General features: G+C 40.1%; 1 protein-coding gene across 3 annotated transcripts; it reads left to right on the top strand.

Annotated features, from left to right (window-relative positions):
* Positions 1-595: 595 nt before the first annotated feature.
* Positions 596-24,732, top strand: EAPP (E2F associated phosphoprotein). 3 transcript variants are annotated; one of them, XM_047738301.1, is made up of 6 exons: positions 600-771; positions 6,133-6,314; positions 7,350-7,445; positions 9,373-9,490; positions 15,048-15,161; positions 24,187-24,732. In XM_047738301.1, exons 1-6 carry the CDS (start codon positions 698-700, stop codon positions 24,461-24,463), a joined length of 861 nt encoding a protein of 286 aa, XP_047594257.1. In that variant the 5' UTR covers positions 600-697; the 3' UTR covers positions 24,464-24,732. The 3 variants fall into 3 exon arrangements, with proteins under 3 accessions (XP_047594258.1, XP_047594257.1, XP_047594256.1); XM_047738300.1 differs by lacking the exon at positions 600-771 and adding an exon at positions 804-1,004; XM_047738302.1 differs by lacking the exon at positions 9,373-9,490 and having other exon boundaries at positions 596-771; positions 24,187-24,381.
* Positions 24,733-25,452: the final 720 nt, after the last annotated feature.

Genomic DNA, 25,452 nt, shown 5'->3' with positions numbered 1-25,452 from the left:
CAGTTTCACAATCAAGAGGCCTCATCTCAAGTTATCACCTATGTCATCTCAAGTATTGAGCAGAATTGGACAAGGGCCAATCAAAGGTTGGGCTTGAGAAGAGGCCAAGAACAGGTAATTAGGAATTAACTGCTGACAGCCTAGCAACTTCTCGGTAGACAGTCGGGCTGAAGTCAGATGGAGGCGCGAATAGTGGTGAAGGTGAGAGAGCCTCACGGTAAAAAAAGAAGGCAGATGCCTCTCTGCCTACTTGTGATCTCTCTCTGTCAAATAAATAAATAAAATCTTAAAAAAAAAAAAGGCAGAAGGGACATTAGGTGTTAGTGTCTGGGGACCTACTGGCCCAGATTTCAGGCTGCATGTCCCTCAGCATCTAGATTTCTGCGTCTTCATATCACGACGTGAGAGACTGCACATAGAGCGCTCAGCTCAGAATGCCACTTGGGAGACTGCTGATTCCTAGGTTCTGTAATTAGGTTGCGTTTCCAAGTAAGCAGAAGACCCACAGGGCTGCGGCTAGACGCTGGGACTCATCCCCTCTTCCGGCCCCCCTCACTGGCATGATCTGCGCAGGCGCGCAGGGAGGGCGCGGAAGTGTGGGCGGAAGTGGAGTGGCGGACGCTTTAGCGGGGACACCTGCGGAGTAAACAAATGCTGTGCAGCGGCTGGTAGTCGGTGTCGGAGGGTGCAGGCCACCATGAACCGGCTCCAGGAGGACTACGACCCCTACGCAGTAGAAGAGCCTAGCGACGAAGAACCCGCTTTGAGCAGGTGGGCCCCTGCCCGGTCCCGGCTTCCGAGGCTTCCGGCCGAGGACAAGCTTTAGCCTCCTCCAGTCGCTGCGCCTCCCAGGCCCTTGCGGACCCTCGGCGCAGCGACTCGGGCGCCTTTCGCGTCCCGCTGTTGTCTGTGGGACGCCAAGTGGGGTTCTGGTGAGGTTGCGCAGCCATGAGGGAGGCGGGGCGGACACCGTCGCGGGGAACGGGAATATTCTGGAATTACGCGTAAGTCTTCAAAAGCCTTGGGATCCAATCCTGCCTCTGCAGCTTACTAGCACAGTGAGTGGAAGCAAGTCACTTACCCTCGTTTTTTTCATCTACAAAAAGGGATAACAGCTGCATCTTAAGTATGTTGTGAGACTAGTGGGGCTTAATGTGAAGTGACCATCTCGAAAACTAAACTGTCATAAACAGGTTTTTTTTTTTTTTTAAAGATTTTATTTATTTATTTGACAGAGAGAGAGAGAGCGAGCACAGTAGGGATCAATAGGCAGAGAGAGGGAGAAGCTGGCTAGCCTAGCAGGGAGCTCTCTGTGGGGCTGGATCCCAGAACCCTGGGATTACGACCTAATCCGAAGGCAGACGTTTAAGAACTGAGCCACTCAGGCGCCCGGTCCCCAGACTTTTTTTGAGTACGTTTTGTATGCTTGTTTAGGGCTACAGTTTTCTACAGGCTCTCAGTATAGTAGGGGAAATAAGACACGTATTCGGAACATAAATATCTTGGGAAAAAGTACGTTATCTCAGGACAGTATTGTAGAAAACTAGGACCTGAGATAGACACAGATGAAGTTCTGGAGAGATTTTCAGGAAGGAGGGTTTCAGTTTACCTGGGGGAACTTGCAGTTATGTTGGCAAGAGATTTTCTAGCCCGCTTATGTTTTTTTTTTTTTTTTTTTTTAAAGATAGTAGCAGATCCTGTCCATAAACTCTAAAACATTCTGTCCCAACTAAGCTTTCTGTGAAACTGTCCTTCCTCCAATTCTAATGTTTCCTCGTATTATCCTGGGGAGGGGTTGTAGGCTTGGGAGATTGGACTGCTGTGAAGAGTCTCTTGTGGGGAGTGAGGATGGATTCCAAGATTTCCTGCGAGTTTCAGGTAGTGGGTCTGGTCCGTGAAAGGAGATTATCAATTAGTAGGCCTCAGTTAGTTTCATTGAAATTTCATTGAAATAAGTTTCATTGAAATAAGCAGTATTTCCTGGACTTGAGTTACTCAGCCATTACCATCTCCATATTCACCTGTATTACAACTTATTTAATATTTTTCTTTAAGATTTTTGTAGCTAAATTTCTTTTCTCTTTGGGGGGGGAGAGGTGGAGGTTAAGTTTCTTTAAAGAAGCTCTATAATCCTGTGACAGTTGCCACTGGTAAGGTAACTGTAAGAATAAATACTATGAAATGGAACAGTGTTATTAGACAGTATTGCCTGCTCAAGGCTCTGAGTCTGGTGCTTGTTGTCTTAAAAAAGGGGAGATTGGAGAGATTCGGGAGGTGTCTGTCAGGATTTGATTTTATCCTATTTATAAGCTAGTATTTTATAGTCTTACTGTTTCATGGAACCTGGCAGAAAATAAGAAACTCCTGGGTCGGAGACTACTCAGAGCAGGCAGAATGAGTATTACGATGAAGTTGGTTGCTCTTTTTTTTTTTTTTTTTTTTTAAAGATTTTATTTATTTATTTGTCAGAGAGAGAGAGGGAGAGAGAGCGAGCACAGGCAGACAGAATGGCAGGCAGAGGCAGAGGGAGAAGCAGGCTCCCTGATGAGCAAGGAGCCCGATGTGGGACTCGATCCCAGGACGCTGGGATCATGACCTGAGCCGAAGGCAGCTGCTCAACCAACTGAGCCACCCAGGCGTCCCAAGTTGGTTGCTCTTAGTTGCCAATTCCTACAGAGGTTGCACGGAGAGGCCCAGGTGGATGCTACACATTCAGTGGGTTGCATCATGGCTGAGGACCACTTGAGCTTGGGAATTCCACTTCTTTTACAGCAGTCAGTAAATAAGCCTGCTTTTTCTCCTGGAGGGAGACCTCACCTTATCCTTCAAGGCTGAGCACTGTAAAACATAACCCTGAGAAATGACCTGGGTGAAGAGTGGTGAGACCTTTGCATTTCTTGACACCCTCAGCAAGAATGTACCTGGCCTATACAGTGTTGCCTCAGCTAGCTGTGCTGACACTTCTCCTGAAATAGTCACAAGGGTTAGAGAAAATTTGTAATAAAAGTAACTCTCTTGTCTTGTGATTAATCTTTCTTTAAAAAAATTAAACTTCATTTTGAGGTAGGTTCAGAGGTAGTTATAAGAAATAGTATATAGAAAAAAGTCAGTGAATTGTATACTTAAGATTTTTAAAAATTAGTTTATTTATTTGAGAGAGTGTGAGAGACAGAGAGAGAGCATGAAAGGGGAGAGGGTCAGAGGGAGAAGCAGAAGCAGACTCCCTGCTAGGCAGGGAACCTGATGTGGGACTCCATCCCAGGAGTCCAAGATAATGACTGGAGCCAAAGGTAGTTGCTTAACCAACTGAGCCACCCACGTGCCCTTAATTGTTTGTTTATTTATTTAAGATTTTATTTATTTTATTTATTTACTTGACAGAGATCACAGGCAGGCAGAGAGAGGTGGGGGGAGGCAGGCTCCCCACCAAGCGGAGAGCCCGATGTGGGGCTCAATCCCAGGACCCATGAGCCATAGGCAGAGGCTTAACCCACTAGCCACCTAGGCGCCCCTAATTGTATATTTAAATTAAGAACTTATGACAGCAAATTAATGCCACGAGAAAAGTTAAAAAATAATACAGAGGGATTCTGGGTCTCCTCTACCCACTTTCCCTCAATGTTAACATTAGTAACTTTAGTATAATATTACAACTGGTGAAATTTGACATTAATATGGTCAAAATGTAGAACATTTTCATTACCACAAGGATCCCTCATTGCCAACTTCCTGCCCCACCGTGCCCTACTTAAATGCTGGTAACCACCAATCTATTCACTTCTATAATTTTGTCCTTTTTAAGAATATTACATAAATGGAATCATGCAGTATGTAACTTTTTGGAATTGGCTTTTTTTATTCAGCACAATTCTCTGGAGATTCATTCACATTGTTGTAGGTATCAGTAAATCATTCCTTTTTTATTGCTGACAACTATTTCACATTTTTTTTTAACCATTCCCTTATTGAAGGGTGTCTAATTTCTCATTTTGACTCTTGTGAATAAAGCATCTATACATTCATGTATAGGTTTTTGTGTGAACGTAAGTTTTCATTTCTCTGGGATAAATGCCAAGGAATATGATTGCCACTGGGTTGTGTGGTGGTTGCGTGTTTGGTTTTATAAGAAACTGTCAAGCTATTTTCTTTTCTTTTCTTTTTTTTTTTTTAAGATTTTATTTATTTGACAGACACAGTGAGAGAGGGAACACAAGCAGGGAATGCAGGAGAGGGAGAAGCAGGCTTCCCGCTGAGCAGGGAACCGGATGTGGGCTCCATCCCAGAACCCTGGGATCATGACCGAGCTGAAGGCAGACGCTTAACCACTGAACCACCCAGGCGCCCCTGTCAAGCTGCCCCTGTCAAGCTACATAGTATTTGTATCATTTTAGAGTCCTATCACAATGACTTCAAAGTTGTTTAGCAATCCGTCTGTCCTGGTACTCCTTAAGACAATACATTGCACACTTTGGAAACACTGGAATATAAGATACATCAGAGTTTCTCAGCCTCAGTAGCATTGACATCTTGGATCATATAAGTCTCTGTTGTGTTGTGGGAGGCTGTCCTGTGCATTGTAGGATGTTTAGCAGTATCTCTGACCTCTACCCACTGGATGCCAGTAGTCCCTCCTCCCACCTCTTAGTTGTCACAGTCAAAAATGTCTAGCTATGCCATACATTCCCTGGAGGGCAAGATGCCCCCTAGTTGGAGACCAGTGGTGTAATTCAAGGGTGAGGGGTTAAGAAATGGGGAAGGCTCTTTTGAGTGCTGTAGTTGAGGATTTGGCCATAGATGATTTCTTTCAGAATTGGGTAGTGATGTGATGACAGTTTTTTAGGACTAACATTTTGGCAGCAGAATTAAGGATAGAACAAAATAAAAGTTTGGAGGCGTGGTGATCCTTAGGATATGGGGGAATAGGCAGAGTTAAGAGGACCCAAATGAGTATAGTGGTAAAGGAGAAAGGGAGTATATGGTTCAGGATGAGGAGTGTTAGATGGGGAATTCTCTTATGAGTAGAGTCTGGCTAAGGCCTCTATCATTAGCAGAATTGAATGGTGCAAGTTGCATTTTTCAGATTTACGTTCTGCTGGAGGCTTAAAAGCATTGTCCTAGAAGAACGTAGAGAATCGAAAGCCAGGGGTAGTCTGTAACTATTCATCAGACCACAAATAATTGAACATTATTTATGAACTATTGATTGTATTAGAAATATATTAGGTGTTTCATTCATTTTGATAACATTTCATTTTTTTCTGGTATCTGGTTTATTTTTGTCATATTGCTATTAATGGGAAACCCGGGGGCAAAAGGGCAAGTAAATTGGCAGTAATTGCTCAGGAGAATTTATAATATAATTTAACCTTCTTTTTATAGTTCTCTTTAGCCTTTAAAATGGTAACATCTAATTACTATCTGTTAACATTTTGTTTGTGTATATTAGCTGTATATTGGCTGCATGTATTAAGTTTTAAGTACAAATAAGTTTTATTTAAGTATGTCAAAAAACTCCTACTAGTTTTGTGAAGTAAACTTTTCATTGCTGATAGAGTTATGAACTGGTGCAATACTTTTGGAAAACAGTGTGATAATTCAAGAAGTTAGATGTTTTTATGTCTAGTTCTAGACATTTATCCTAAGGAAATCAACAGAAACAAAATTACATATGCCCTACGGAGCTATTCATTGTAGTGTAATAGCAAAGAGAAATAAACATACAGCATCTATAAGAGGAAATGTTATGTAGACATTGGAAATATATTTGGAAATATGCGAAATGGTTGATCTTTTTTTTTTAAGATTTTATTTATTTGAGAGAGGGCACGCAGGCACACATGAGGGGGAGGAGCAAAAGGGGAGGGAGAGGCGGACTCCCGGCTGAGCATGGAGCCTGCCGACCCTGAGATCACCCTGAAATCGTGACCTGAGCGGAAGGCAGATGTTTAACTGACTGAGCCACCCAGGCACCCTGAGAAATGGTTGATCTTTAAATGAGAATAGCTGTATTTAATATAATACATAAATGCAACCTTGTAAAAACTTAAAATTGTTGGGCAGTGAGATGATGGAAGTTTTAGGTCATTTTAATTCTTTAGTATTCACATGCCTTATGATTTAAATGCAAACTAGTTCTGAAGATGAAGTGGATGTGCTTTTACATGGAACTCCTGACCAAAAACGAAAACTTATCAGAGAATGTCTTACTGGAGAAAGTGAATCATCTAGTGAAGATGAATTTGAAAAAGAAATGGAAGCCGAATTAAATTCTACCATAAAAACAATGGAGAACAAGTTATCCTCTCTGGAAACAGGTAAACTTTTAGTTAAATTTTCATATAGAGAATTTTCTAAGCTCTGCAAGGGCAGGAACCTTATTTATGCTTTGTTGTGTTACACCAGCACTTTGAGTAGGTGCTCAATAAATATTTATTGAGTGAATGAATAGATATGTTTGGCAAGTTGAGCATAGTTTTCTTTGATGACTAGTGAAGAATTTTCCTGTTGTTGAAATGACACTGTTTAGTATTGTTTACTTGTGTGATTTTCTTTTGTAATTTTTACCCTAGGATAAGAAAGACACACAAGCTTATAGAGGTGTTTTTAGGGTTATATAGCACTGATACGGCAGAGTGAATGATAGGTCACCACAAATTCCTGTCTCATTTTAGTAAGTAATGAAACATACTTCATTTTGATGCTTTGTTTTTATGTAAAGTGTACCTGACCCCAGAACTTGATTTGTGCCTCAGCTTTGGTTTCCATGTATTAACTGTTAGGAACTGAAAGCATATATAATAGTAATAACAATAAGAGCAAAAGCAGATGTTAATTAAGAGGAGGAATTAGGGACACAGGCTTGTGAGGACACGAATATAGTCTGAGTCATGGTGCTGGGCACAACTGAGGAGAGGAAAGTGTGTCCTTGAATCATGCGCCCTGCCTCTCTTTAGGGCTCTTATCCTCTTTCCCCTAAAGTCCTGTAGGAGATGTTTATTTCCTGTTCTTAACAGTGTACCACATGGCTGAAAGGTAGAGATAGGTATGGTGGCAGCCTGGAAATAGGCTGTTTTGTAATTCAGTAAAATCTAATTCAAGATTTGTGAGAAGGGTGAGAGAAAAATTTTCTTATGATTTGGAACACTTCATTACATTGTAACAATTACAGTTCTCTGTAATTGTATAGGGCAGAGAAATTCAGTAAGTCATTGATGTGAAAGTATTTTTTCATCCAAATGAGAATTGGGAATGAGTTGATAATTACTTTGAGGTGATGGAAGAGTAAGTTGCTGATTTTTTTCTTGTCAGTTGTATATGGTTTAGTCTGTAAACTGCCCTTATGTAAATAGGGTCTTCCTCGGGAACTGGAAAAGTTGGAACAGCTCTGACAAAGTACTATGATGATATATATTTTGATTCTGATTCTGAGGATGAAGACAAAACAGGTAAGTAGCATGTTTACCAGGTTTAGAGGTTATATTTTATAGAAAAAAAAGGTTAACCTAACAATTACTGGATATTCGAATTTCCCTCCAAGTTTTATCTTTTAAGAAATTCTAGGCTGTTGGGGCGCTTGGGTGGCTCAGTGGGTTAAGCCTCTGCCTTTGGCTCAGGTCATGATCTCAGGGTCCTGTGATCGAGCCCCACATCGGGCTCTCTGCTCAGCGGGGAGCCTGCTCCCCTTCTCTCTCTACCTGCCTCTCTGCCTACTTGTGATCTCTCTGTCAAATAAATAAATAAAATCTTTAAAAAAAAAAAATTCTAGGCTGTTGATGTGAAAACAAAAGCAGGAATTGATAAATAAGAACAGATGGGAATGCACGTATGAGGACATGGGACCGGCAGGGGTGCTGCATGGGCACTGCATGGGCATATTGGGAAGAAGGGAGAGTGTGTCCCAGCTCAGTCCTAACATCTTCAGGGCTCTTGGCGCCCTTCTTAAGGTTCCTTATTACAGCAACATTTGCTTTCACACCTGCAAATAATTAATAATACTATTTTTACAGAAAATATAGAAATTTATATGTACTTTATATTTTGCAGAAATTTTTCTAACTCATTGCTTTTTTATTGGCTTCTCTGTTCTCTGGAATTGATTTTGTATAAAATCTGAGCAAAGGTAAACATAGTAAGAGTTAAAACTGATTTAATTATATCAGTAATTATGCTGAAATGCACAAGTAACACATTTATATGGTAAAGAAACAATTAGATGCTCAACTGACTGTGCCACTCAGGCACTCCAAGAAACATTTTTGTATTTTTATATATTATTACCTAAATATTAACCTATTTAAGTAAATTTTAAGAGTCTAGTGCATGTAGATAACCATAGTGGATTTTCACTTTTTTTAAAAAAAGATTTTCTTTATTTATTTTGAGAGAGAGAGAGACTGTGTGCACACATGCCTGCTTACGTGAGTCAGGGGAGGGTCAGGGGGAGAGGGAAAAAATCTCAAGCAGGCTCACCCCGAGCATGAAGCCTGACATGGGGCTTGATCTCATGACCCTGAGATCATGATGCAAGCTGAAATCAAGAGTTGGATGCTTAACTGACTGAGCCACCCAGGTGGCCCTGATCTTTTTTTTTTTTTAAAATTTTTTTTTTTTAAGAATTTATTTATTTATTTGACAGAGAGGGATCACAAGTAGGCAGAGAGAGAGAGAGGAGGAAGCAGGCTCCCCGATGAGCAGAAAGCCCAATGTCGGGCTCGATCCCAGGACCCCGGGATCATGACCTGAGCCGAAGGCAGAGGCTTTAACCCACTGACCACCCAGGCGCCCCTCCCCTGATATTTTAAGATTTTTTTTTTTTTAAGATTTTACTTCTTTATTTGTCAGAGAGAGAGTGAGAGAGTGCATGCACAAGCAGGGGGAAAGGCAGGCAGAGGGAGAAGCAGGCTCCTCACTGAGCAAGGAACCCCATGTGGGACTCAGTCCTGGGACCCTGGGATCATGACTTGAGCTGAAGGCAGACCCTTAACTGACTGAGCTACTCATGTACCCTGAAATACTTTTATTCTGATTTCAGTAGCATTTTATATATGGGAACTTGTTGAGAATTTATAACATCAGGAAGTTTTTGATCTTGGTTTACGTTGGTCTTTCTGAGACTGAATTCTCACTATTTGAGTACAGTTCTTGAGATAACAGTATATTTTTAGTGAAGAAACAATTTTTTCCCCTCTGTCATCTTCATTTTAATGCCTTGTTAATTGGACAAGAAATTTATTTGGAGGAATAGTTAAAAAATTTTTTGGGGGGGAAATACACATAGAAAAAAAAATGTAGCTGAAGATTCTATGTTCTGTATTAAATAAGTGGTGCTTTAGACATGATACCTAGCCATATCCTTAACATTTTCAAAATTAGCACAGGTGACCAAGAAGAAGAAGAAAAAGCGACACAGGATTCCAACAAATGATGAATTACTATATGATCCTGAAAAAGATAATAGAGATCAGGCCTGGGTTGATGCACAGAGAAGAGGGTAAGAACTTAACTTTAATATTTAGAATCTTTAGAGAAAAATGATTAAGAGATGATTTTTACTACATTCACATTTTTTTTTTACTCTTTTTTTTTTTTTAAAGATTTTATTTATTTATTTGACAGAGAGAAATCACAAGTAGGCAGAGAGGCAGGCAGAGAGAGAGGAGGAAGCAAGCTCCCTGCTGAGCAGAAAGCCCGATGTGGGGCTTGAACCCAGGACCTGGGATCATGACCTGAGCCGAAGGCAGCGGCTCAACCCACTGAGCCACTCAGGCGCCCCTACACTCACATTTTTAAAAAAAGATTTTATTTAGGGGCACTTGGGTGGCTCAGTGGGTTAAAGCCTCTGCTTTCGGATCGGGTCATGATCCCAGAGTCCTGGGATTGAGCCCCGAGTCGGGCTCTCTGCTCATTGGGGAGCCCGCTTCCTCCTCTCTCTCTGCCTGCTTTTCTGCCTACTTGTGGTCTCCGTCTGTCAAGTAGATGGATGGAATCTTTAAAAAAAAAAAAAAAAAAAGATTTTGTTCATTTATTTGCCAGAGAGAGAGAGGGGGGGAGAGCAAAAGCAGGGGGAGTGGCAGGCAGAGGGGGAAGCAGGCTCCCGCTGAGCAGGGAGCCTGATGTGGGACTCAGTCCCAGGACCCTGGGATCATGAACTGAGCCAAAGGCAGACATTTAACCGACTGAGCCACCTGGGCATCTCTGTGTTCACATTTTGAATTTATGTGTATTGTGTTCATACAGACATACATTAAAAAAAGAATTTTGGAAGAAAACTGTTGAATTATTTATTTTGAAAATTACCAGCAGATTTCACTCAGATGACTTACTTGTTTTTTTAAATTTTTCTGAAAGATTTATTTATCTGACAGAGAGAGAGAGTGAGAGAGAGAATAAGTTTGGTGGCAAGGGGCAGGAGATGGGGAGTCTTTTAAAAAAATATTTATTTATTTTTCAGAAAGAGAGAGCACAAGCAGGGGGAGCAGCAGAGGGAGAGGGACAGGCAGGGCTCCAGGCTGAGCAGGGAGCCTGATGTGGGGCTCGATTCCAGGACCCTGGGATCATGACCTGAGCTGAGGCTAGATGCATAACTGACTGAGCCACCCAGGTGCCCTGGGGAGAGAGTCTTAAGCAGACTCTGCTCTGAGAATGGAGCGTGACTTGGGGCCCGATCTCATTGAGCCTGAGATCACAGCTTGAGCTGAAACCAAGTGTCAGATGCTTAACTGGCTGTGCCATTCAGGCACCTGTCAGGTAATTTATTTTTAAAAAAACTGTTGTTGAATTCAAACTGCTGTAGTCAGTCTCTCCATTGAAGAAATAATGCTGACTTTTCTCAAATAGACATAATTTCAGATTATTTGGAGATTAAACATTTATGTGGATGAAGAGTGGATGTTACATTTTACACCTGAATTGTTCTTTTTAATTATTTACAGATTGGATTTTTAAAAGATTTTATTTATTTATTAGAGTGACCATGAGCTGGGGGAGCGGGGAGTGGCAGAGGGAGAGGGAGAAGCAGACTCCCGGCTGTGTGGGGAGCTTGACATGGGACTCCATCCTAGGATCCTGGGATCATGACTCGAGCTGAAGGCAGATGCTTAACGACTGAGCCACTCAGGTGCCCCACAAATTAGATTTTTTTTAAATTGAGGAGACATTCACATAATATAAAATTAATCAATTTATTTAAAGATTTTATTTATTTGACAGAGATCACAAGCAGGCAGAGAGGCAGACAGAGAGAGAGAGGAGGAAGCAGGCTTCCCCATGAGCAGAGAGCCTGATGCTGGGCTCGATCCTAGAACCCTGGGATCATGACCTGAGCTGAAGGCAGAGGCTTTATCCCACTGAGCTACCCAGGTGCCTCCATTTAATTTATTTAAAATTAATCATTTTAGGGGCGCCTGGGTGGCTCAGTGGGTTAAGCTGCTGCCTTCGGCTCAGGTCATGATTTCGGAGTCCTGGGATCGAGCCCCGCATCAGGCTCTCTGCTCTCTCGGGGAGCCTGCTTCCTCCTCTCTCTCTGCCTGCTTCTCTGCCTGCTTGTGATCTCTCTGTCAAATAAAAAAAAAAAATCTTAAAAAAAAAAAATAAAATTAATCATTTTAAAGTGAACAATCCAGTGGCATTTAGTATATTCACAGTGTTAGGCAACTACTACCTCTATTTTTCAAACCATTTTCATCATCCCAAGAGGAAATGGCCATACTTGTTTTCCAGTTCGAGTTCATGAAGGCTAATTTGTCATACAACTAAAAGCTAGGTAGTATACTGCTGTTACCAAGTGCTTCCCTCACCTGTGCTTCAGAATCACCTGGGAAGAATTAAATGCAAACCCTGGAGTCCCATTCTAGGAAGCTTTGATTTAGCTAAGGTAATAGGGGTCGGGATGGTAAACTCTTGAAAACTGAACAACAAAAGATAAATCAAGTATTTTTTAAAAAAAGATTTTATTTATTTATTTGACAGAGAGAGAGAAATCACAAATAGGCAGAGAGCAGGCAGAGAGAGAAGGGGAAATAGGCTTCCTGCCAAGCAGAGTCCGATGTGGGGCTTGATCCCAGAACCCAGAGATCATGACCTGAGCCGAAGGCAGAGGCTTAACCCACTGAGCCACCCAGGCTACCCATAAATCAAGTATTTTTAAGTCCAGAGAAAGTTTGATGTTGTTGGGTGTTTGTACCTTACCTTTTAGCCTCCTGTCTCCCACTTTGTTATTTTTCCTTCTTTCCTTCTCAGAGTTTTACCCATGTACCACTTCCTACAACTGCCCCTTGTATTTATTAAACAAATATGTTTTGATTGCCCCCAGTGCAAAATGAACATTTTGAGTGCCATGATTGATACTGAGATAGTTAAGGAAATTACAGTGTAGCTCTTGATTCTGGTCAGTGAGGTAAGATGGAATGTATTTTCATTGTTCTATAATCTTTTTTTTTTTTTTTAATAATTTTTTTTTTTTTTTTAAGATTTTATTTATTTATTTGACAGAGAGAGATCACAAGCAGGCAGAGAGGCAGGCAGAGAGAGAGGAGGAAGCAGGCTCCCCGCTGAGCAGAGAGCCCGACGCGGGGCTCGATCCCAGGACACTGAGATCATGACCTAAGCCGAAGGCAGCGGCTTAACCCACTGAGCCACCCAGGCGCCCCAATTGTTCTATAATCTTTAATCAACTGAGCCACCCAGGCATCCGTCATCGTTCTATAATCTTTAAAAAAAAATTTTTTTTAAAGTAAACTCTGTTACCAACATGGGGCTTGAACTCAAGACCCCAAGATCGAGAGTCAAATATTCTACCATCTGAGTCAACCAGGCGCCCCTTTTGTTATATATCTATCTTGAGAAGAATTAACGTTTTATTGGTTTATTCACATTCCTGCATCAAGCGGTAGTTGTCTTTTAAGATTACAGAAACCAACTTAAAATAATGAGTTGACTACGTTTTCAGTGTCATGGAGGCAGTCTTGTTCACTGCTCTATCCCAGACATCTTACACTCTGTATTAAATGGGCACTCATTAAGTATCTGTTGAATGAATATGTTACTTTCTTAGGTTTGGGTTTTGAAATCTGCTAAGCATTGGAGGGATACAACAACAGTTAATAAATAAGTACCACATGTTTTCAGTATTTTTCCCCAGAGACATTTGAAGAGTTTCGGAAGTAATATCAAATAATTTATCTTTTGTTGTTTGGTTTTTGGGTGTTTACCATAACTCCCTTTTCAGAAACATATGCTTTTATACTTTAGTACCTTCATAAGTAGATTCGTGTTATACTTTTGCAGTCAGCAAATGTTCACTGAACAGTGACTATGTACCAGACACTGTTCTAGATTCTTGAAATACCAAAGAACAAAACAGACAAAAATCTTAAAGCACTTAGAGCTTATGTGCTTGCTTTTAAATGTAGCTTTGCTAGGTTTTTCAAATTAATAGACTTTATTTAGATTTATTTTTTTTATTTATTTGAGAGAGAAAACGAAGATGAGGGAGGGACAGAGAGAGAATCTCAAGCGACTCCCTGCTGAGTGTGGAGCCTGATTCTGCGTCAGTCCCACCACTCCCCAAGAGGTCATGACACAAGTCGAAACCGGAAGTTGGACTCTCAACTGACGCAGCCACTCAGGCACCCCAAGAGACTTTATTTTTTAGAACAGTTTTAGATTTACAGAAAAATTGAGCCAATAATACAGAGTTCCTGTATACCCTCCCACAGTAACACACAAACACACACAAGAGTTTCACCTATTACTAACATGTTACATTAATATGTACATTTGTCACAATTAATGAACCAGTATTTATATATCATTATAAACCAAGGTCCATACTTTATTCAGAATTTCTTAGTTACCTACTACGTATTTTCGATTGCAAGAGCCCATCCAGGACACCAGGTACTTAGAGTTGTCATGTCTCTTTAGGCTCTTCTTGCTGTTGACGGTTTCTCTGACTTTCCTTGGTTTTGACTTAACGGCTTTTAGGAGTAGTGGTCAGGTATATTGTAGGAGGCCACTCTATTGGAATGTGTGACTCTTAATCTTTCATAGATTAGACTGGGATTATGGGTTTTGGTGAGGAAGACCACAGAGACAAAGTGCCATTTTCATCACATTGTAATGAAGGGCACATACTGTCGACATGATTTATTATTGTTAATGTTGATCTTGGTCACCTTGGTAAGGAACTGTTTGTCAGGTTTCCTCTAAAAAGTAGAGTAAAGTTAACTCTCCACCCCTCCTTTGCATGCTGTACTTTGGGAAGGAAGTTGTGCAGCCCAGACTTGAGGAGTTATGCTCCACTTCCTTGAGGGGAGAATATCTTCATAAATTATTCTTTCATATGGGAGATTTGTCTGTTCTTCATCCTTCCCTTTGTTCGTTCATTCATTCATTCATATCAGTATAGACTCGGGTATTTATTTATACTTTGGGTTATAATCCAATATTGCTTTATTTTGTTCTAATTGTTTCAGCTTTGGCCCTTGGGAACTCTTTCAGCTGGCTTTTGTGACCCCTTGACATACCTGCTTCATTGTTTTTGAGCACTTCCTTACTTTCTGGCAGTATAGGAAGCTCCAGGTTCATCTCGTATGCCTATTCCTAGAATCAGCCATTTCTCTCAGGAGTACTAGTTTCTTTTATTGGAGAGTGGCATTAGACATCAAGATCTTGGGGGCACCTGGCTAGCTCATTTGGTAGAGCATGTGACTTTTTTTTTTTTTTATAAGGGGGGTAGAGAGAGAGAGGTGGGGAAGGGCAGAAGCAGAGAGGGAGAGAGAATCGTAAGCAGGCTCCATGCTCAGAGTGGAGGCTGACATGGGGCTCAATCTCACAACCCTGAGGTCATGACCTGAGCTGAAATCAGGAGTTCAACACTTGACCCACTGAGCTACCCAGGCACCCCAGAGCATGTGACTCTTAATCTTGGGGTTGTGAGTTCAAGCCCCATGTTGGGTGTGGAACCCCTTAGAAAAAAAGAATCAGGATCTGGCTTTAATGTATGTCTCTCCCATTACCCCCACCAACCTTTTCTTTTTCTGTTGTAGCTACCATGGTTTTGGAATACAGAGGCCACATCAACAACAGCAGCCTGTTCCAAATAGTGATGCTGTCTTGAATTGCCCTGCCTGCATGACCACACTATGTCTTGATTGCCAAAGGTAACGAATAAAAGGTGACCAGATGCACACGTAAAATGAAAAAAAATTTGGTGGTCTTTGTTTAAATCAGAAATAGACTTTCGAGGTATATACTTAATAATTTTTTTTTTTTTTTTTTTAGAATCTTTTTTTTATTTTTTATTTGATAGAGAGATCACAAGCAGGCAGAGAGGCAGGCAGAGAGAGAGGAGGAAGCAGGCTCCCCGAGAGAGCAGAGAGCCCGATGCGGGGCTCGATCCCAGGACTCCGAGATCATGACCTGAGCCGAAGGCAGCGGCTTAACCCACTGAGCCACCCAGGCGCCCCAATAATTTTTTTTTTTTAAGATTTTATTTATTTGATAGCACAAGCAGGGGAAATGCGAGAGGGAGAGGGAGAAGCAGGCTCCCCTCTGAGCAGGGAGCCCGGTGCGGGACTCAATCCCAGGACTCTGGGATCATGACCTGAACTGAAGGCAGACATTTAATTGACTGAGCCACCCAGGCACCCCTATACTTAGGAATTCTGATAAAGTTCTGTCCTCACATATCCTTGCTGCTACATGATTAATCTTTATACAAATAATTTTGGCTATATGTATTTCTATTATAAGTAGTTTTTCTTTTTTTTTAATAATTTTTTTTTTAAGATTTTATTTATTTATTTGTTAGAGAGAGAGAGAGAGCATGAGCACAGGCAGACAGAGTGGTAGGCAGAGGCAGAGGGAGAAGCAGGCTCCCCGCCGAGCAAGGAGCCCGATGTGGGACTCGATCCCAGGACGCCGGGATCATGACCTGAGCCGAAGGCAGCCGCTTAACCAACTGAGCCACCCAGGCGTCCCTATAAGTAGTTTTTCTAATAAAGCGCTTATCAGTGCTGACAAGGATTCAGTGAAACTGCATGTATGTTATAGAATGACAGAATCTGTCAAAGACACTTTTTTCAAAAAAAATTGTGATAAAATACACATAACATTTATCATTTTAACCATTAACAATTTTTCATTAAGGAATACATCATTTGGATATTCAGTTTATTGTCAACTAGACCATTTAAAAATTTAGACTCTTTTCCTAGCTTTATTGAGATGTAATTGACATATAACATTGTTTATGTGTTAGTTTTAAGTGTACAACATGATGACTTGGTATACACATGTATTGCAAAACAGTTACCACAATAAGGTAAGTTAACACATCCATCACTTCACATCTATACCTTTTTTGTGTGTGTGTTGAGAACTTTTAAGATCTGCTTTCTTAGCAACTTTCAAGTATGTAGTTCACCATTGTTAACTATGCTGTTTATCACATCCCCAGACCTTCCTCATCCTATAACTGGAAGTTTGTACCATTTGACTGTTTTCATTCATCCACACTTCCCCCACCAACCACCAATCTACTCTCTGTTTCTATGAGTTCATTTTGTTTGGATTCACATATAAGTCAGATCAGTAATTTTTTGTCTCTGTCTGACTTACTTCATTTAGTATAATGCCCTTAAGCTCATCCATGTTTTCACAAATGGCAGGATTCCTTCTTCTTCTTTTTTTTTTTTTTTTAAAGATTTTATTTATTTATTTGTCAGAGAGAGAGAGAGAGTGAGCACAGGCATACAGAGTGGCAGGAGGAGGCAGAGGGAGAAGCAGGCTCCCCACAGAACAAGGAGCCCGATGTGGGACTCGATCCCAGGACGCCGGAATCATGACCTGAGCTGAAGGCAGCTGCTTAACCAACTGAGCCACCCAGGCGTCCCTTTTTTTTTTTTTTTTTTTATATTCTATTATATTTATACACCATGTTTTCTTTATCCATTCACCTATGTATGGACACTTAGTTTGTTTCCATGTTTGGCTGTTATGAATAAAGCTGTAGTAGATTTTGGGGGAGAAGACCACAGAGGTAAAGTGTTGTTTTCATTATATTATATCAAGGGCACAGACCGTCAACAACAAAAAAATCAACAGATTTATGACTGTTAATGTTGAACTTGATCACCTGGCTGAGGTGGGGGTGGAGATACCTCTTTAAGATAGTGATTTCATTTCCTTCAGATACATACCCAGAAGTAGGATTGTTTGATCATATGGTAGTTCTATTCTTATATTTTTTTAAAGGTTTTATTTATTTGACAGAGAACGTAGGTAGGCAGACCAGCAGGCAGAGGGAGAGGGCGCTGAGCAGGGAGCCTGATGTGGGGCATGATCCCAGGACCCTGGGATCATGACCTGAGCCGAAGGCAGCCACTTAACTGACTGAGCCACCCAGGCACCCCACTATTCTTAGTATTTTGAGGAGGTACCATACTATACCAATTCATATTCCCACCGGTAAATGCAAAAGGGTTCACTTTTGTTTTCTCTTGTCTTTTCGATAATAGCTATTCTAACAGGTGTGAGGTGATACCTCACTGTAGTTTTTGATTTACATTTTCCTGATGATTAATGATGATGAACATCTTTTCATGTACCTGTTGGCCATTTGTGTATCGTTTCTTGGAAAAAAATGTCTGTTTTGGTTCTTTGCCAATTTTTGCTTTACTCTGCTTTTTGTTGAGTTGTATGAGTTTCTTGGATATTAACCCTTTGTCAGATAACATGATTTACAAATATTTTCTCCCATTCCATAGGTGCCTTTTCCTTTTGTTGATGATTTCTTTGCTATGCAGAAGCTTTTGAGCTTGATGTAGTCCCACTTGTTTATTTTTGCTTTTGTTGCTATGCTTATCCAAAAAGTCATTGTCAAGACCCATGTTGAGCTTTTTCCCTATGTATTCTTTGAGTAGTTTTATAATTTCAGGTCTCACATTTATGTTTTTAATCAATTTCAAGTTAATTTTAGTGAGTGGAGTAAGTCAGGGGTCTGGTTTCATTCTTTCGCATGTGAATATCTAATTTTCCCCAAATCATTAACTGAAGAGATTATCTTTCTGGCATTGCATATTTTTGGCTCCCTTGTCAAGTATTAGTTAACCATGTATGCATGAGTTCATTTTTGGGCTCTCTGTTCTGCTCCATTGGTGTGTGAGTCTGTTTTTATGCCCAAACTGTACTGTTTTGATTACTATAGCTTTGTAGTACAGTTTGAAATTGGGAAGTGTGATGCCTCCAACTTTGTTGTTATTTCTCAAGGTTGCTGTGGCTGTTTGGGGTCTTTTGTGATCCCATACAGCTTTGAGGGTTTTTTCTATTTCTGTGAAAAATGCCATTGAAATTTTGATAAGATTGCATTGACTAAGATGGCTTTGGGTTAATGTGGACATTTTAATAATGGTAATTCTTGGGGCGCCTGGGTGGCTCAGTGGGTTAAGCCTCTGCCTTTAGCTCAGGTCATGATCTCAGGGTCCTGGGATTGAACCCCGCATTGGACTCTCTGCTCATTTGGGGAGCCTGCTTCTCCCTCTCTCTGCCTGCTGCTCTATCTACTTGTGATCTCACTCTGTCAAATAAATAAATAAAATCTTAAAAAAAATTATGGTAGTTCTCTGATGCATGCACGTGGGATATCTTTCCATTTATTTGTATTTTCTTCAGTTTCTTTCATGAATGTTTTACAGTGTATAAATCTCTCACCTCCTTGGTTAAGTTTATTTCCGAGTATTTTATTATTTTGGATGGCATCATGAATGGGATTAATTTCTTAATTTTTTTTTCAGATTGTTTACTGTTAATGTACAGAAATACAGTAGGTTTTTGTATATTGGTTTTTTATTCTGAAACTTTCCTGAATTTCATATTTATTTTTTATTTTGTTATTTATTATTATTTTTAAGATATTATTTATTTGAGAGAGAGAGTGAGAGAGCACAAGAGGGAGAGTGGCAGAGGGAGAGGGAGAAGGAGAAGCAGTCTTCCCACTGAGCAGGGAGCCCCGTGTAGGGCCCGATCCCAGGACCCTCGGATCATGACCCAAGCCGAAGGCAGACGTCCAACCAGCTGAGCCACCTGGGCACTTCTTATATTTATTTTAACATTTTTTTTGGTGGCATCTGTGATATTTTATGTTTAAAAAATTATGTTATCTGCAAACAGTTGTACCTCTTTCTTTCCTATTTGGATACCTTTTATTTCATTTTCTTGCCCGATTTTGCCCTGGTTAGACTTAAAGGACAATGTTGAATAGGTGAGAGTGGTGAGAGGGGGTAGTCTTTATTCCCTGTTTTAACCATTTTATTTTATTTTATTTATTTATTTATTTTTTTTTTAAAAAGATTTTATTTATTTATTTGTCATAGAGAGAGAAGCGAGACTGAGCACAGGCAGACAGAGTGGCAGGCAGAGGCAGAGGGAGAAGCAGGCTCCCTGCCAAGCAAGGAGCCTGATGTGGGACTCGATCCCAGGACGCCGGGATCATGACCTGAGCCGAAGGCAGCTGCTTAACCAACTGAGCCACCCAGGCGTCCTTGTTTTAACCATTTTAAATGTACGATTCAGTGACATTAACTACTTTCACAATATTATGCAGCTATCTTCACAGTCCATTTCCAGAACTTTTTTTTTTTTTTGTCATTCCAGACAGAAACTCTGTACCCATTAGACAAAATTTCTCCATTCTCCACCCCTACCCACCCCAGCCTGTGGTAACCTCTATTCTGTTTTTCTTTCTGGATCATTCATTGCTCATGTATAGAAGTGAACACATTTTTGTGTGTTGATTTTGTACCCTGCCGCTTTGCTGAATTAGTTTATCAGCTCTAGTAGTTTTTTGTGCAGTCTTCAGTTTCCTACATATAAGGTCATGTCATTGGGATGCCTGGGTGGCTCCCTTAGTTAAGCATCTGACTCTTGATTTCAGCCCAGGTCATGATCTCGGGGTGTGGGCTTGAGCCTTGCATTGGGCTCTGGTGGGCATGGAGCCTCCTTGGAATTTTCTCTCTCCCTCTACCCCTCTTGTCTTCTCTTTCTCCCTCCCTCCCCTCTGTCTCTCTCCTTTCCTGTCTCTGTCTCTCTCTAAAAAAAAAAAAAAAATATATATATATATATATATGTATGTATATGTATATATATATACATATATATTTTATGTGTATGTATATGTATATATATACACATATATATTTTATGTATGTGTATATATACATATATATGTATATATATAACATATAAATATACATATGTATAAAATATATATATTTTATACATATGTATATATATAACATATATAAAATATATATATTTTATACATATGTATATATATAACCAAAACTAAGTGATACTGTGGGTGGTGGATTTGTTCTAGGTACTAATGAATAGCCAGATACGGTTCACCTTATTATAAGCTAGCTTGAGGTTTTTGATCATCTGCAACAATTAAATTTTGTGCTTTCCAAATGCACTGCTATGCTTTTTGTATATAAATTGGCAACCCAGAGCATACTTATGGAATGCAGAAAAAGTAAAATATCTTTGTACTGCAGTTGTTTCTCTTCCAAATTAAACCGTGTTATTATAAAGTTGCTGTACTCAAAAGAAGTTGTGCCATAATGTAACAGATAGAAATCAGCCTTGGTAAAAACTGTGTTCCATGTTAATACAAGATTCTAGTCCTTTATACAGTGGAGTATAAATGAAATTTTTATAATTTTACTTGGAGAAGTACCAGCTTGCATAGTCTAAATTCTTTGTGGGTGGTGTTGGTGGTGGAGATCAACATTTGGAACTAATGAAAGTATACTTGAGTTTGCTGTGTTTAGCCAGATAGATCTTTCTGTTGCATGAGGTTTAAGGGGAGAAAAATCCAACTTATTAGGTGGGGAAAGAGGTAGGAAAATACTGAGTATATGAGGAGAACAAATGAAGCATTATCTATTCTGTAGAGTGCTGGAGTAAAGCCAGGAGTGGACATTGTAAAGTTGGAAGCTCTTTAAGCTTTTATAAAACTGTAGCTTTTACTAAAATGGTGACAAGAATATTACCACTTTTTTTTTGTTTAATTTTTTAAGGATTTTATTTATTTATTTATTTATTTATTTTAAAGATTTTATTTATTTATTTATCAGAGAGAGAGAGATCACAAGTAGGCAGAGAGGCAGGCAGAGACAGAGGGAGAAGCAGGTTCCCTGCCGAGCAAGGAACCCGATATGGGACTCGATCCCAGGACGCTGGGACCATGACCCGAGCCGAAGGCAGCCGCTTAACCAGCTGAGCCACCCAGGCGTCCCAAGGATTTTATTTATTTATTTGACAGAGATCGCAAGTAGAGAGGCAGGCAGGGGGGGAGGGGGAATCAGGGCCCCCACTGAGCAGAGAGCCTGACGCAGGACTCAATCCCAGGACCCTGAGATCATGACCTGAGCTGAAGGCAGAGGCTTAACCCACTGAGCCACCCAGGCACCCCTTTAATTTTTATTAATTAATTAATTAATTAATTAATTAATTGACAGAGAACACAAGTAGGCAGAAAGGCAGGCAGAGAGAGAGGAAGGGAAGCAGGCTTCCCGCTGAGTAGAGAGCCCGATGTGGGGGCTCCCAGGACCCTGGGATCATGACCTGAGCCCAAGGCAGATGCCTAACCGACTGAGCCACCCAGGTGCCCTAAGAATAACACAACTTGTAAAGAGAGGAGGGCAGAATTTCAGGCCACAGTGTGAAAAGACAGTCAAAATTGTTTAAACATTAGCTTTCAAGCTTTCCAATAACTTTTCTTGTCTAAGTTTGAAGAACAAATTTTTTTTTCAGAGATTAAGGTTACTTTTTAAAGCAGTGGAAAAGAGGATATATTCATTCTTTATAAACTATTCTCTATTAACAAGTTTTTTCTTGTTCTTAAAATAACTCTTAACATTATTTTATTTTATTTTTTTAAAGATTTTCAGAGAGAGTGAGCACAAGTAGGCAGAGCGGCAGGCTGAGGGAGAGGGAGAAGCAGGCTCTCCACTGAGCAGGGAGCCCAATGCAGGGCTTGATCCCTGGACCCTAGGATCATGACCTGAGTCGAAGGTAGCTGCTTAACTGACTGAGCCACCCAGGCACCCCACTTAACATTTCTTTAACTTTCCCATTTTGTTCTCAGGTTTTTATTTTGGTTATATTTCAGTAAGTTTTTTTGTTCTTAAATTTTAACTACATTCAGCAGGGAGCCTGCTTCTCCTCCCCCATTCCCTCCCCCCCGCAGCCTGCCTCTTTGCCTACTTGTGATCTCTGTCTGTTGAAAAAATAAATCTTCAAAAAAATTTTAATTATATGGAGAGGTGAGAATATACAGTGGTGAAAAAAGATAGTGTCTTCAATAAATGATGCTGGGAAAATTGGACCACTTTGTAACACCATACATAAAAATAAATTAAGGACCTAAATGTGAAACCTGAACCATAAAACTCCTAGAAAAAAACAATAAGAAGTAATTTCTTTGCTATCAGCCATTTCCCCAGATTTGTTTCCTAAGGCAGGGAAAAAAATAGCAACATTTGTTTCAGATATGTCTTCTAAGGCAAGGGAAATAAAAGCAAAAATAAACTGATGAGACTACACCAAAATAAAAATCTTTTGCACAGTGAAGGAAACCATCAACAAAATGAAAAGACAATTCATGGAATGGGAGAAGATATTTGCAAATGATCTATTTGTTACAGGATTAATATCCAAAATATGTAAAGAACAGATACAGTTCAACACTGAAAAACCCGAATAATATGATTAAAATGGGCAGAGTACTGAATAGATGTTTTTCCGAAGTAGACTTATAATGTCCAACAGATAACATGAAAAGATGCTCAGCATCATTAATCATCAGGGAAATGCACTTAAAACCACAGTGAGATACCATCTTACACTTGTCATGATGGCTAGAATCAAAAAGACAATTAAAAACTGTTGGTCAGGGGCGCCTGGGTGGCTCAGTGGGTTAATAAGCCTCTGCCTTCGGCTCAGGTCATGATCTCAGGGTCCTGGGATCGAGTCCCGCATCGGGCTCTCTGCTTGGCAGGGAGCCTGCTTTCTCCTCTCTCTCTCTGTCTGCCTCTCTGCCTACTTGTGATCTCTCTCTGTCAAATAAATAAATAAAATATAAAAAAAAACTGTTGGTCAGGGGTGCCTGGGTGGCTCAGTGGGTTAAAGCCTCTGCCTTCAGCTCTGGTCATGATCCCAGGGTCCTGGGATTGAGCCCCATGTCAGGCTCTCTGCTCAGCGGGGAACCTGCTTCCTCCTCTCTCTCTGCCTGCTTCTCTGCCTACTTGTGATATCTCTGTCTGTCAAATAAATAAATAAAATCTTAAAAAAAAAAAAGTGTTGGTCAGGATGTGGAGAAAAGGAAACCCTCGTGTACTGTTGGTGGGAAGGTAAATCGGTGCAGTCATGGTAGAAAACAGCATGGAAATTCCTAAAAAAAAAAAAAAAATTAAAAATAGAAATAACCAGTGATGCAGTCATTCCAGTACGGAGTATTTATCCAGAAAGTGAAAACTGAAATTCGAAAAGATATATGCACCCTTGTGTGTATTGTAGTATTTACAATAGCCAAGATACGAAAACAACCTAAGTGTGCTTTGATCGATGAATAAAGAGACTATGATATATTCACACAGTGGAATATTATTCAGCCATAAAAAGGATGAGGGTCTTGCCTTTCGTGACATCATAGATAGACCTAAAGGGTATTATGCTAAGTGATATTAAGTCAGAGAAAGACAAATATTATATTATTTCACTTATACGTAGAATCTAAAAAGCAAAACAGATGAATAAATGATGAAAAGCAGAAACAGACCCATAATTATAGAGAACAAACTGATGGTTGCCAGAGGGGAGCACAGTGGGGAATGGCCAGCATGAGTGAAGGGGAGTGGAAGATAAAGGCTTCCAGGTGTGGAGTGAATAAGTCATGGGGATAAAATACAGTGATACTATAATAGCATTGTATGTTGACAGATGGTAGCTGCACTGCTCTGTTGAGTATAGTAGTGTGTAAACTTCTTGAGTCACTGTGTTGTACACCTGAAACCAATGTAACACTGTGTCAACTATACTTCAGTAAAATTTTTTAAAAATCTAAATGAATAACCTATTAAAATAGAACATAAATCCAAATTCTTCATTTCATTTTCCTCTTAGGCACGAATCCTACAAAACTCAGTATAGAGCAATGTTTGTGATGAATTGTTCTGTCAACAAAGAGGAGGTTCTAAGATACAAAATCCCAGAGAACAGGAAGAAAAGGCGAGGCCCTAAGAAGATGAGGTCCAGCCATGAGGATGCTGCAGAGCCGGCAGAGGCACAAGCAGAAGAACTCTACCACCCAGTCATGTGCACCGAATGTTCCACTGAAGTGGCAGTCTATGACAAGGACGAAGTCTTTCATTTTTTCAATGTTTTAGCAAGTCATTCTTAAATAGCTAAGTTGGCATTTAATTGCCCAATACCGTATGTAAGGCAAATATGGACAGTTCTTTTCCTTCTGAGCAGTTATTTGAGGACACATTGTTTATCTTTTGAGAGAGAATGGTTGTCAGCCTTCATCTCTCCACCCCCTTAAAAATTTTTTTTCTCAGCTCTGATGGGACTCCTTATTCATTCCCTTTTTGTGGGGCATTTGGAAACTATGGGGCTTTTTATATATTAAAGCTCTTTAGAATTAAAATGTTCTGGAATTATAAGTAATCTTTGTTTCAGTTTTATTTTTATTTTTTATTTTGGTTGTACTTGTGGTGTGATTAAACTAGAAACTATTGGACGGGGGGAGGGAAAAAAAACAACAACTAGAAACTATTTCCTGGCTTCTGCCTATATTGTCTTTGCTAAGAAGTATCTTTACTTTCTACCTTATGGTATGGAGTGACAGTATTTAGTAACTGTTACAGTTACATGAAGTTAATATTGCCAGGTGTTTTGAGTAATTAATATAGGTCTTTCCCTAAAAGGATTGTGTAGTAACGGTATTCTAAATGTAGTGAATTAACACAGTAAATAGAAATTTCTGGTGAAAAGCAACCTCACCCTCCGCCCTTAGACTTAAAAATCCCTTTGCTGCCTCTTGCACCCCCATTTGTTCTGGAACTTCTGTTTCCAGCAACCAATGTGTTGTTTTTTCTTTCTTTCTTCTTTGTATTAATAGTATAAAAATCATTAGTGACAGCTTGGAGGAAATTGCATCATAGGCATTGGTGCTTTTGAAAAGAATGAATTGTTTCCAAAACATTAGGAAACTCAGAGTCCTGATATCCTAATAGAGATATGTTAGAGTGGAGTAAAGTCAGGAAATATTTTTTTTTTTAAGATTTTATTAGAGAGAGAGAGAGAATGAGTAGGGGAAGGAATAGAGGCAGAGGGAGAAGTAGACTCCCTGCTGAGCAAGGATCCCAAAGTGGGACTCCCATCCTG

The sequence above is a fragment of the Lutra lutra genome, chromosome 7 (assembly GCF_902655055.1).
Source record: "Lutra lutra chromosome 7, mLutLut1.2, whole genome shotgun sequence".
Taxonomy (NCBI): Eukaryota; Metazoa; Chordata; class Mammalia; order Carnivora; family Mustelidae; genus Lutra; species Lutra lutra.
The sequence above is the reverse complement of the archived record's forward strand: the minus strand, read 5'-3'. Positions and strand labels throughout refer to the sequence as shown.

Excerpts from the sequence above, each read along its gene's own strand:
- EAPP (XM_047738301.1), top strand. The coding sequence starts at position 698 with ATGAACCGGCTCCAGGAGGACTACGACCCCTACGCAGTAGAAGAGCCT. Across the intron at positions 772-6,132 it reads GAAGAACCCGCTTTGAGCAG|TTCTGAAGATGAAGTGGATG; the intron begins GTGGGCCCCTGC and ends AATGCAAACTAG. Across the intron at positions 6,315-7,349 it reads GTTATCCTCTCTGGAAACAG|GGTCTTCCTCGGGAACTGGA; the intron begins GTAAACTTTTAG and ends TTATGTAAATAG.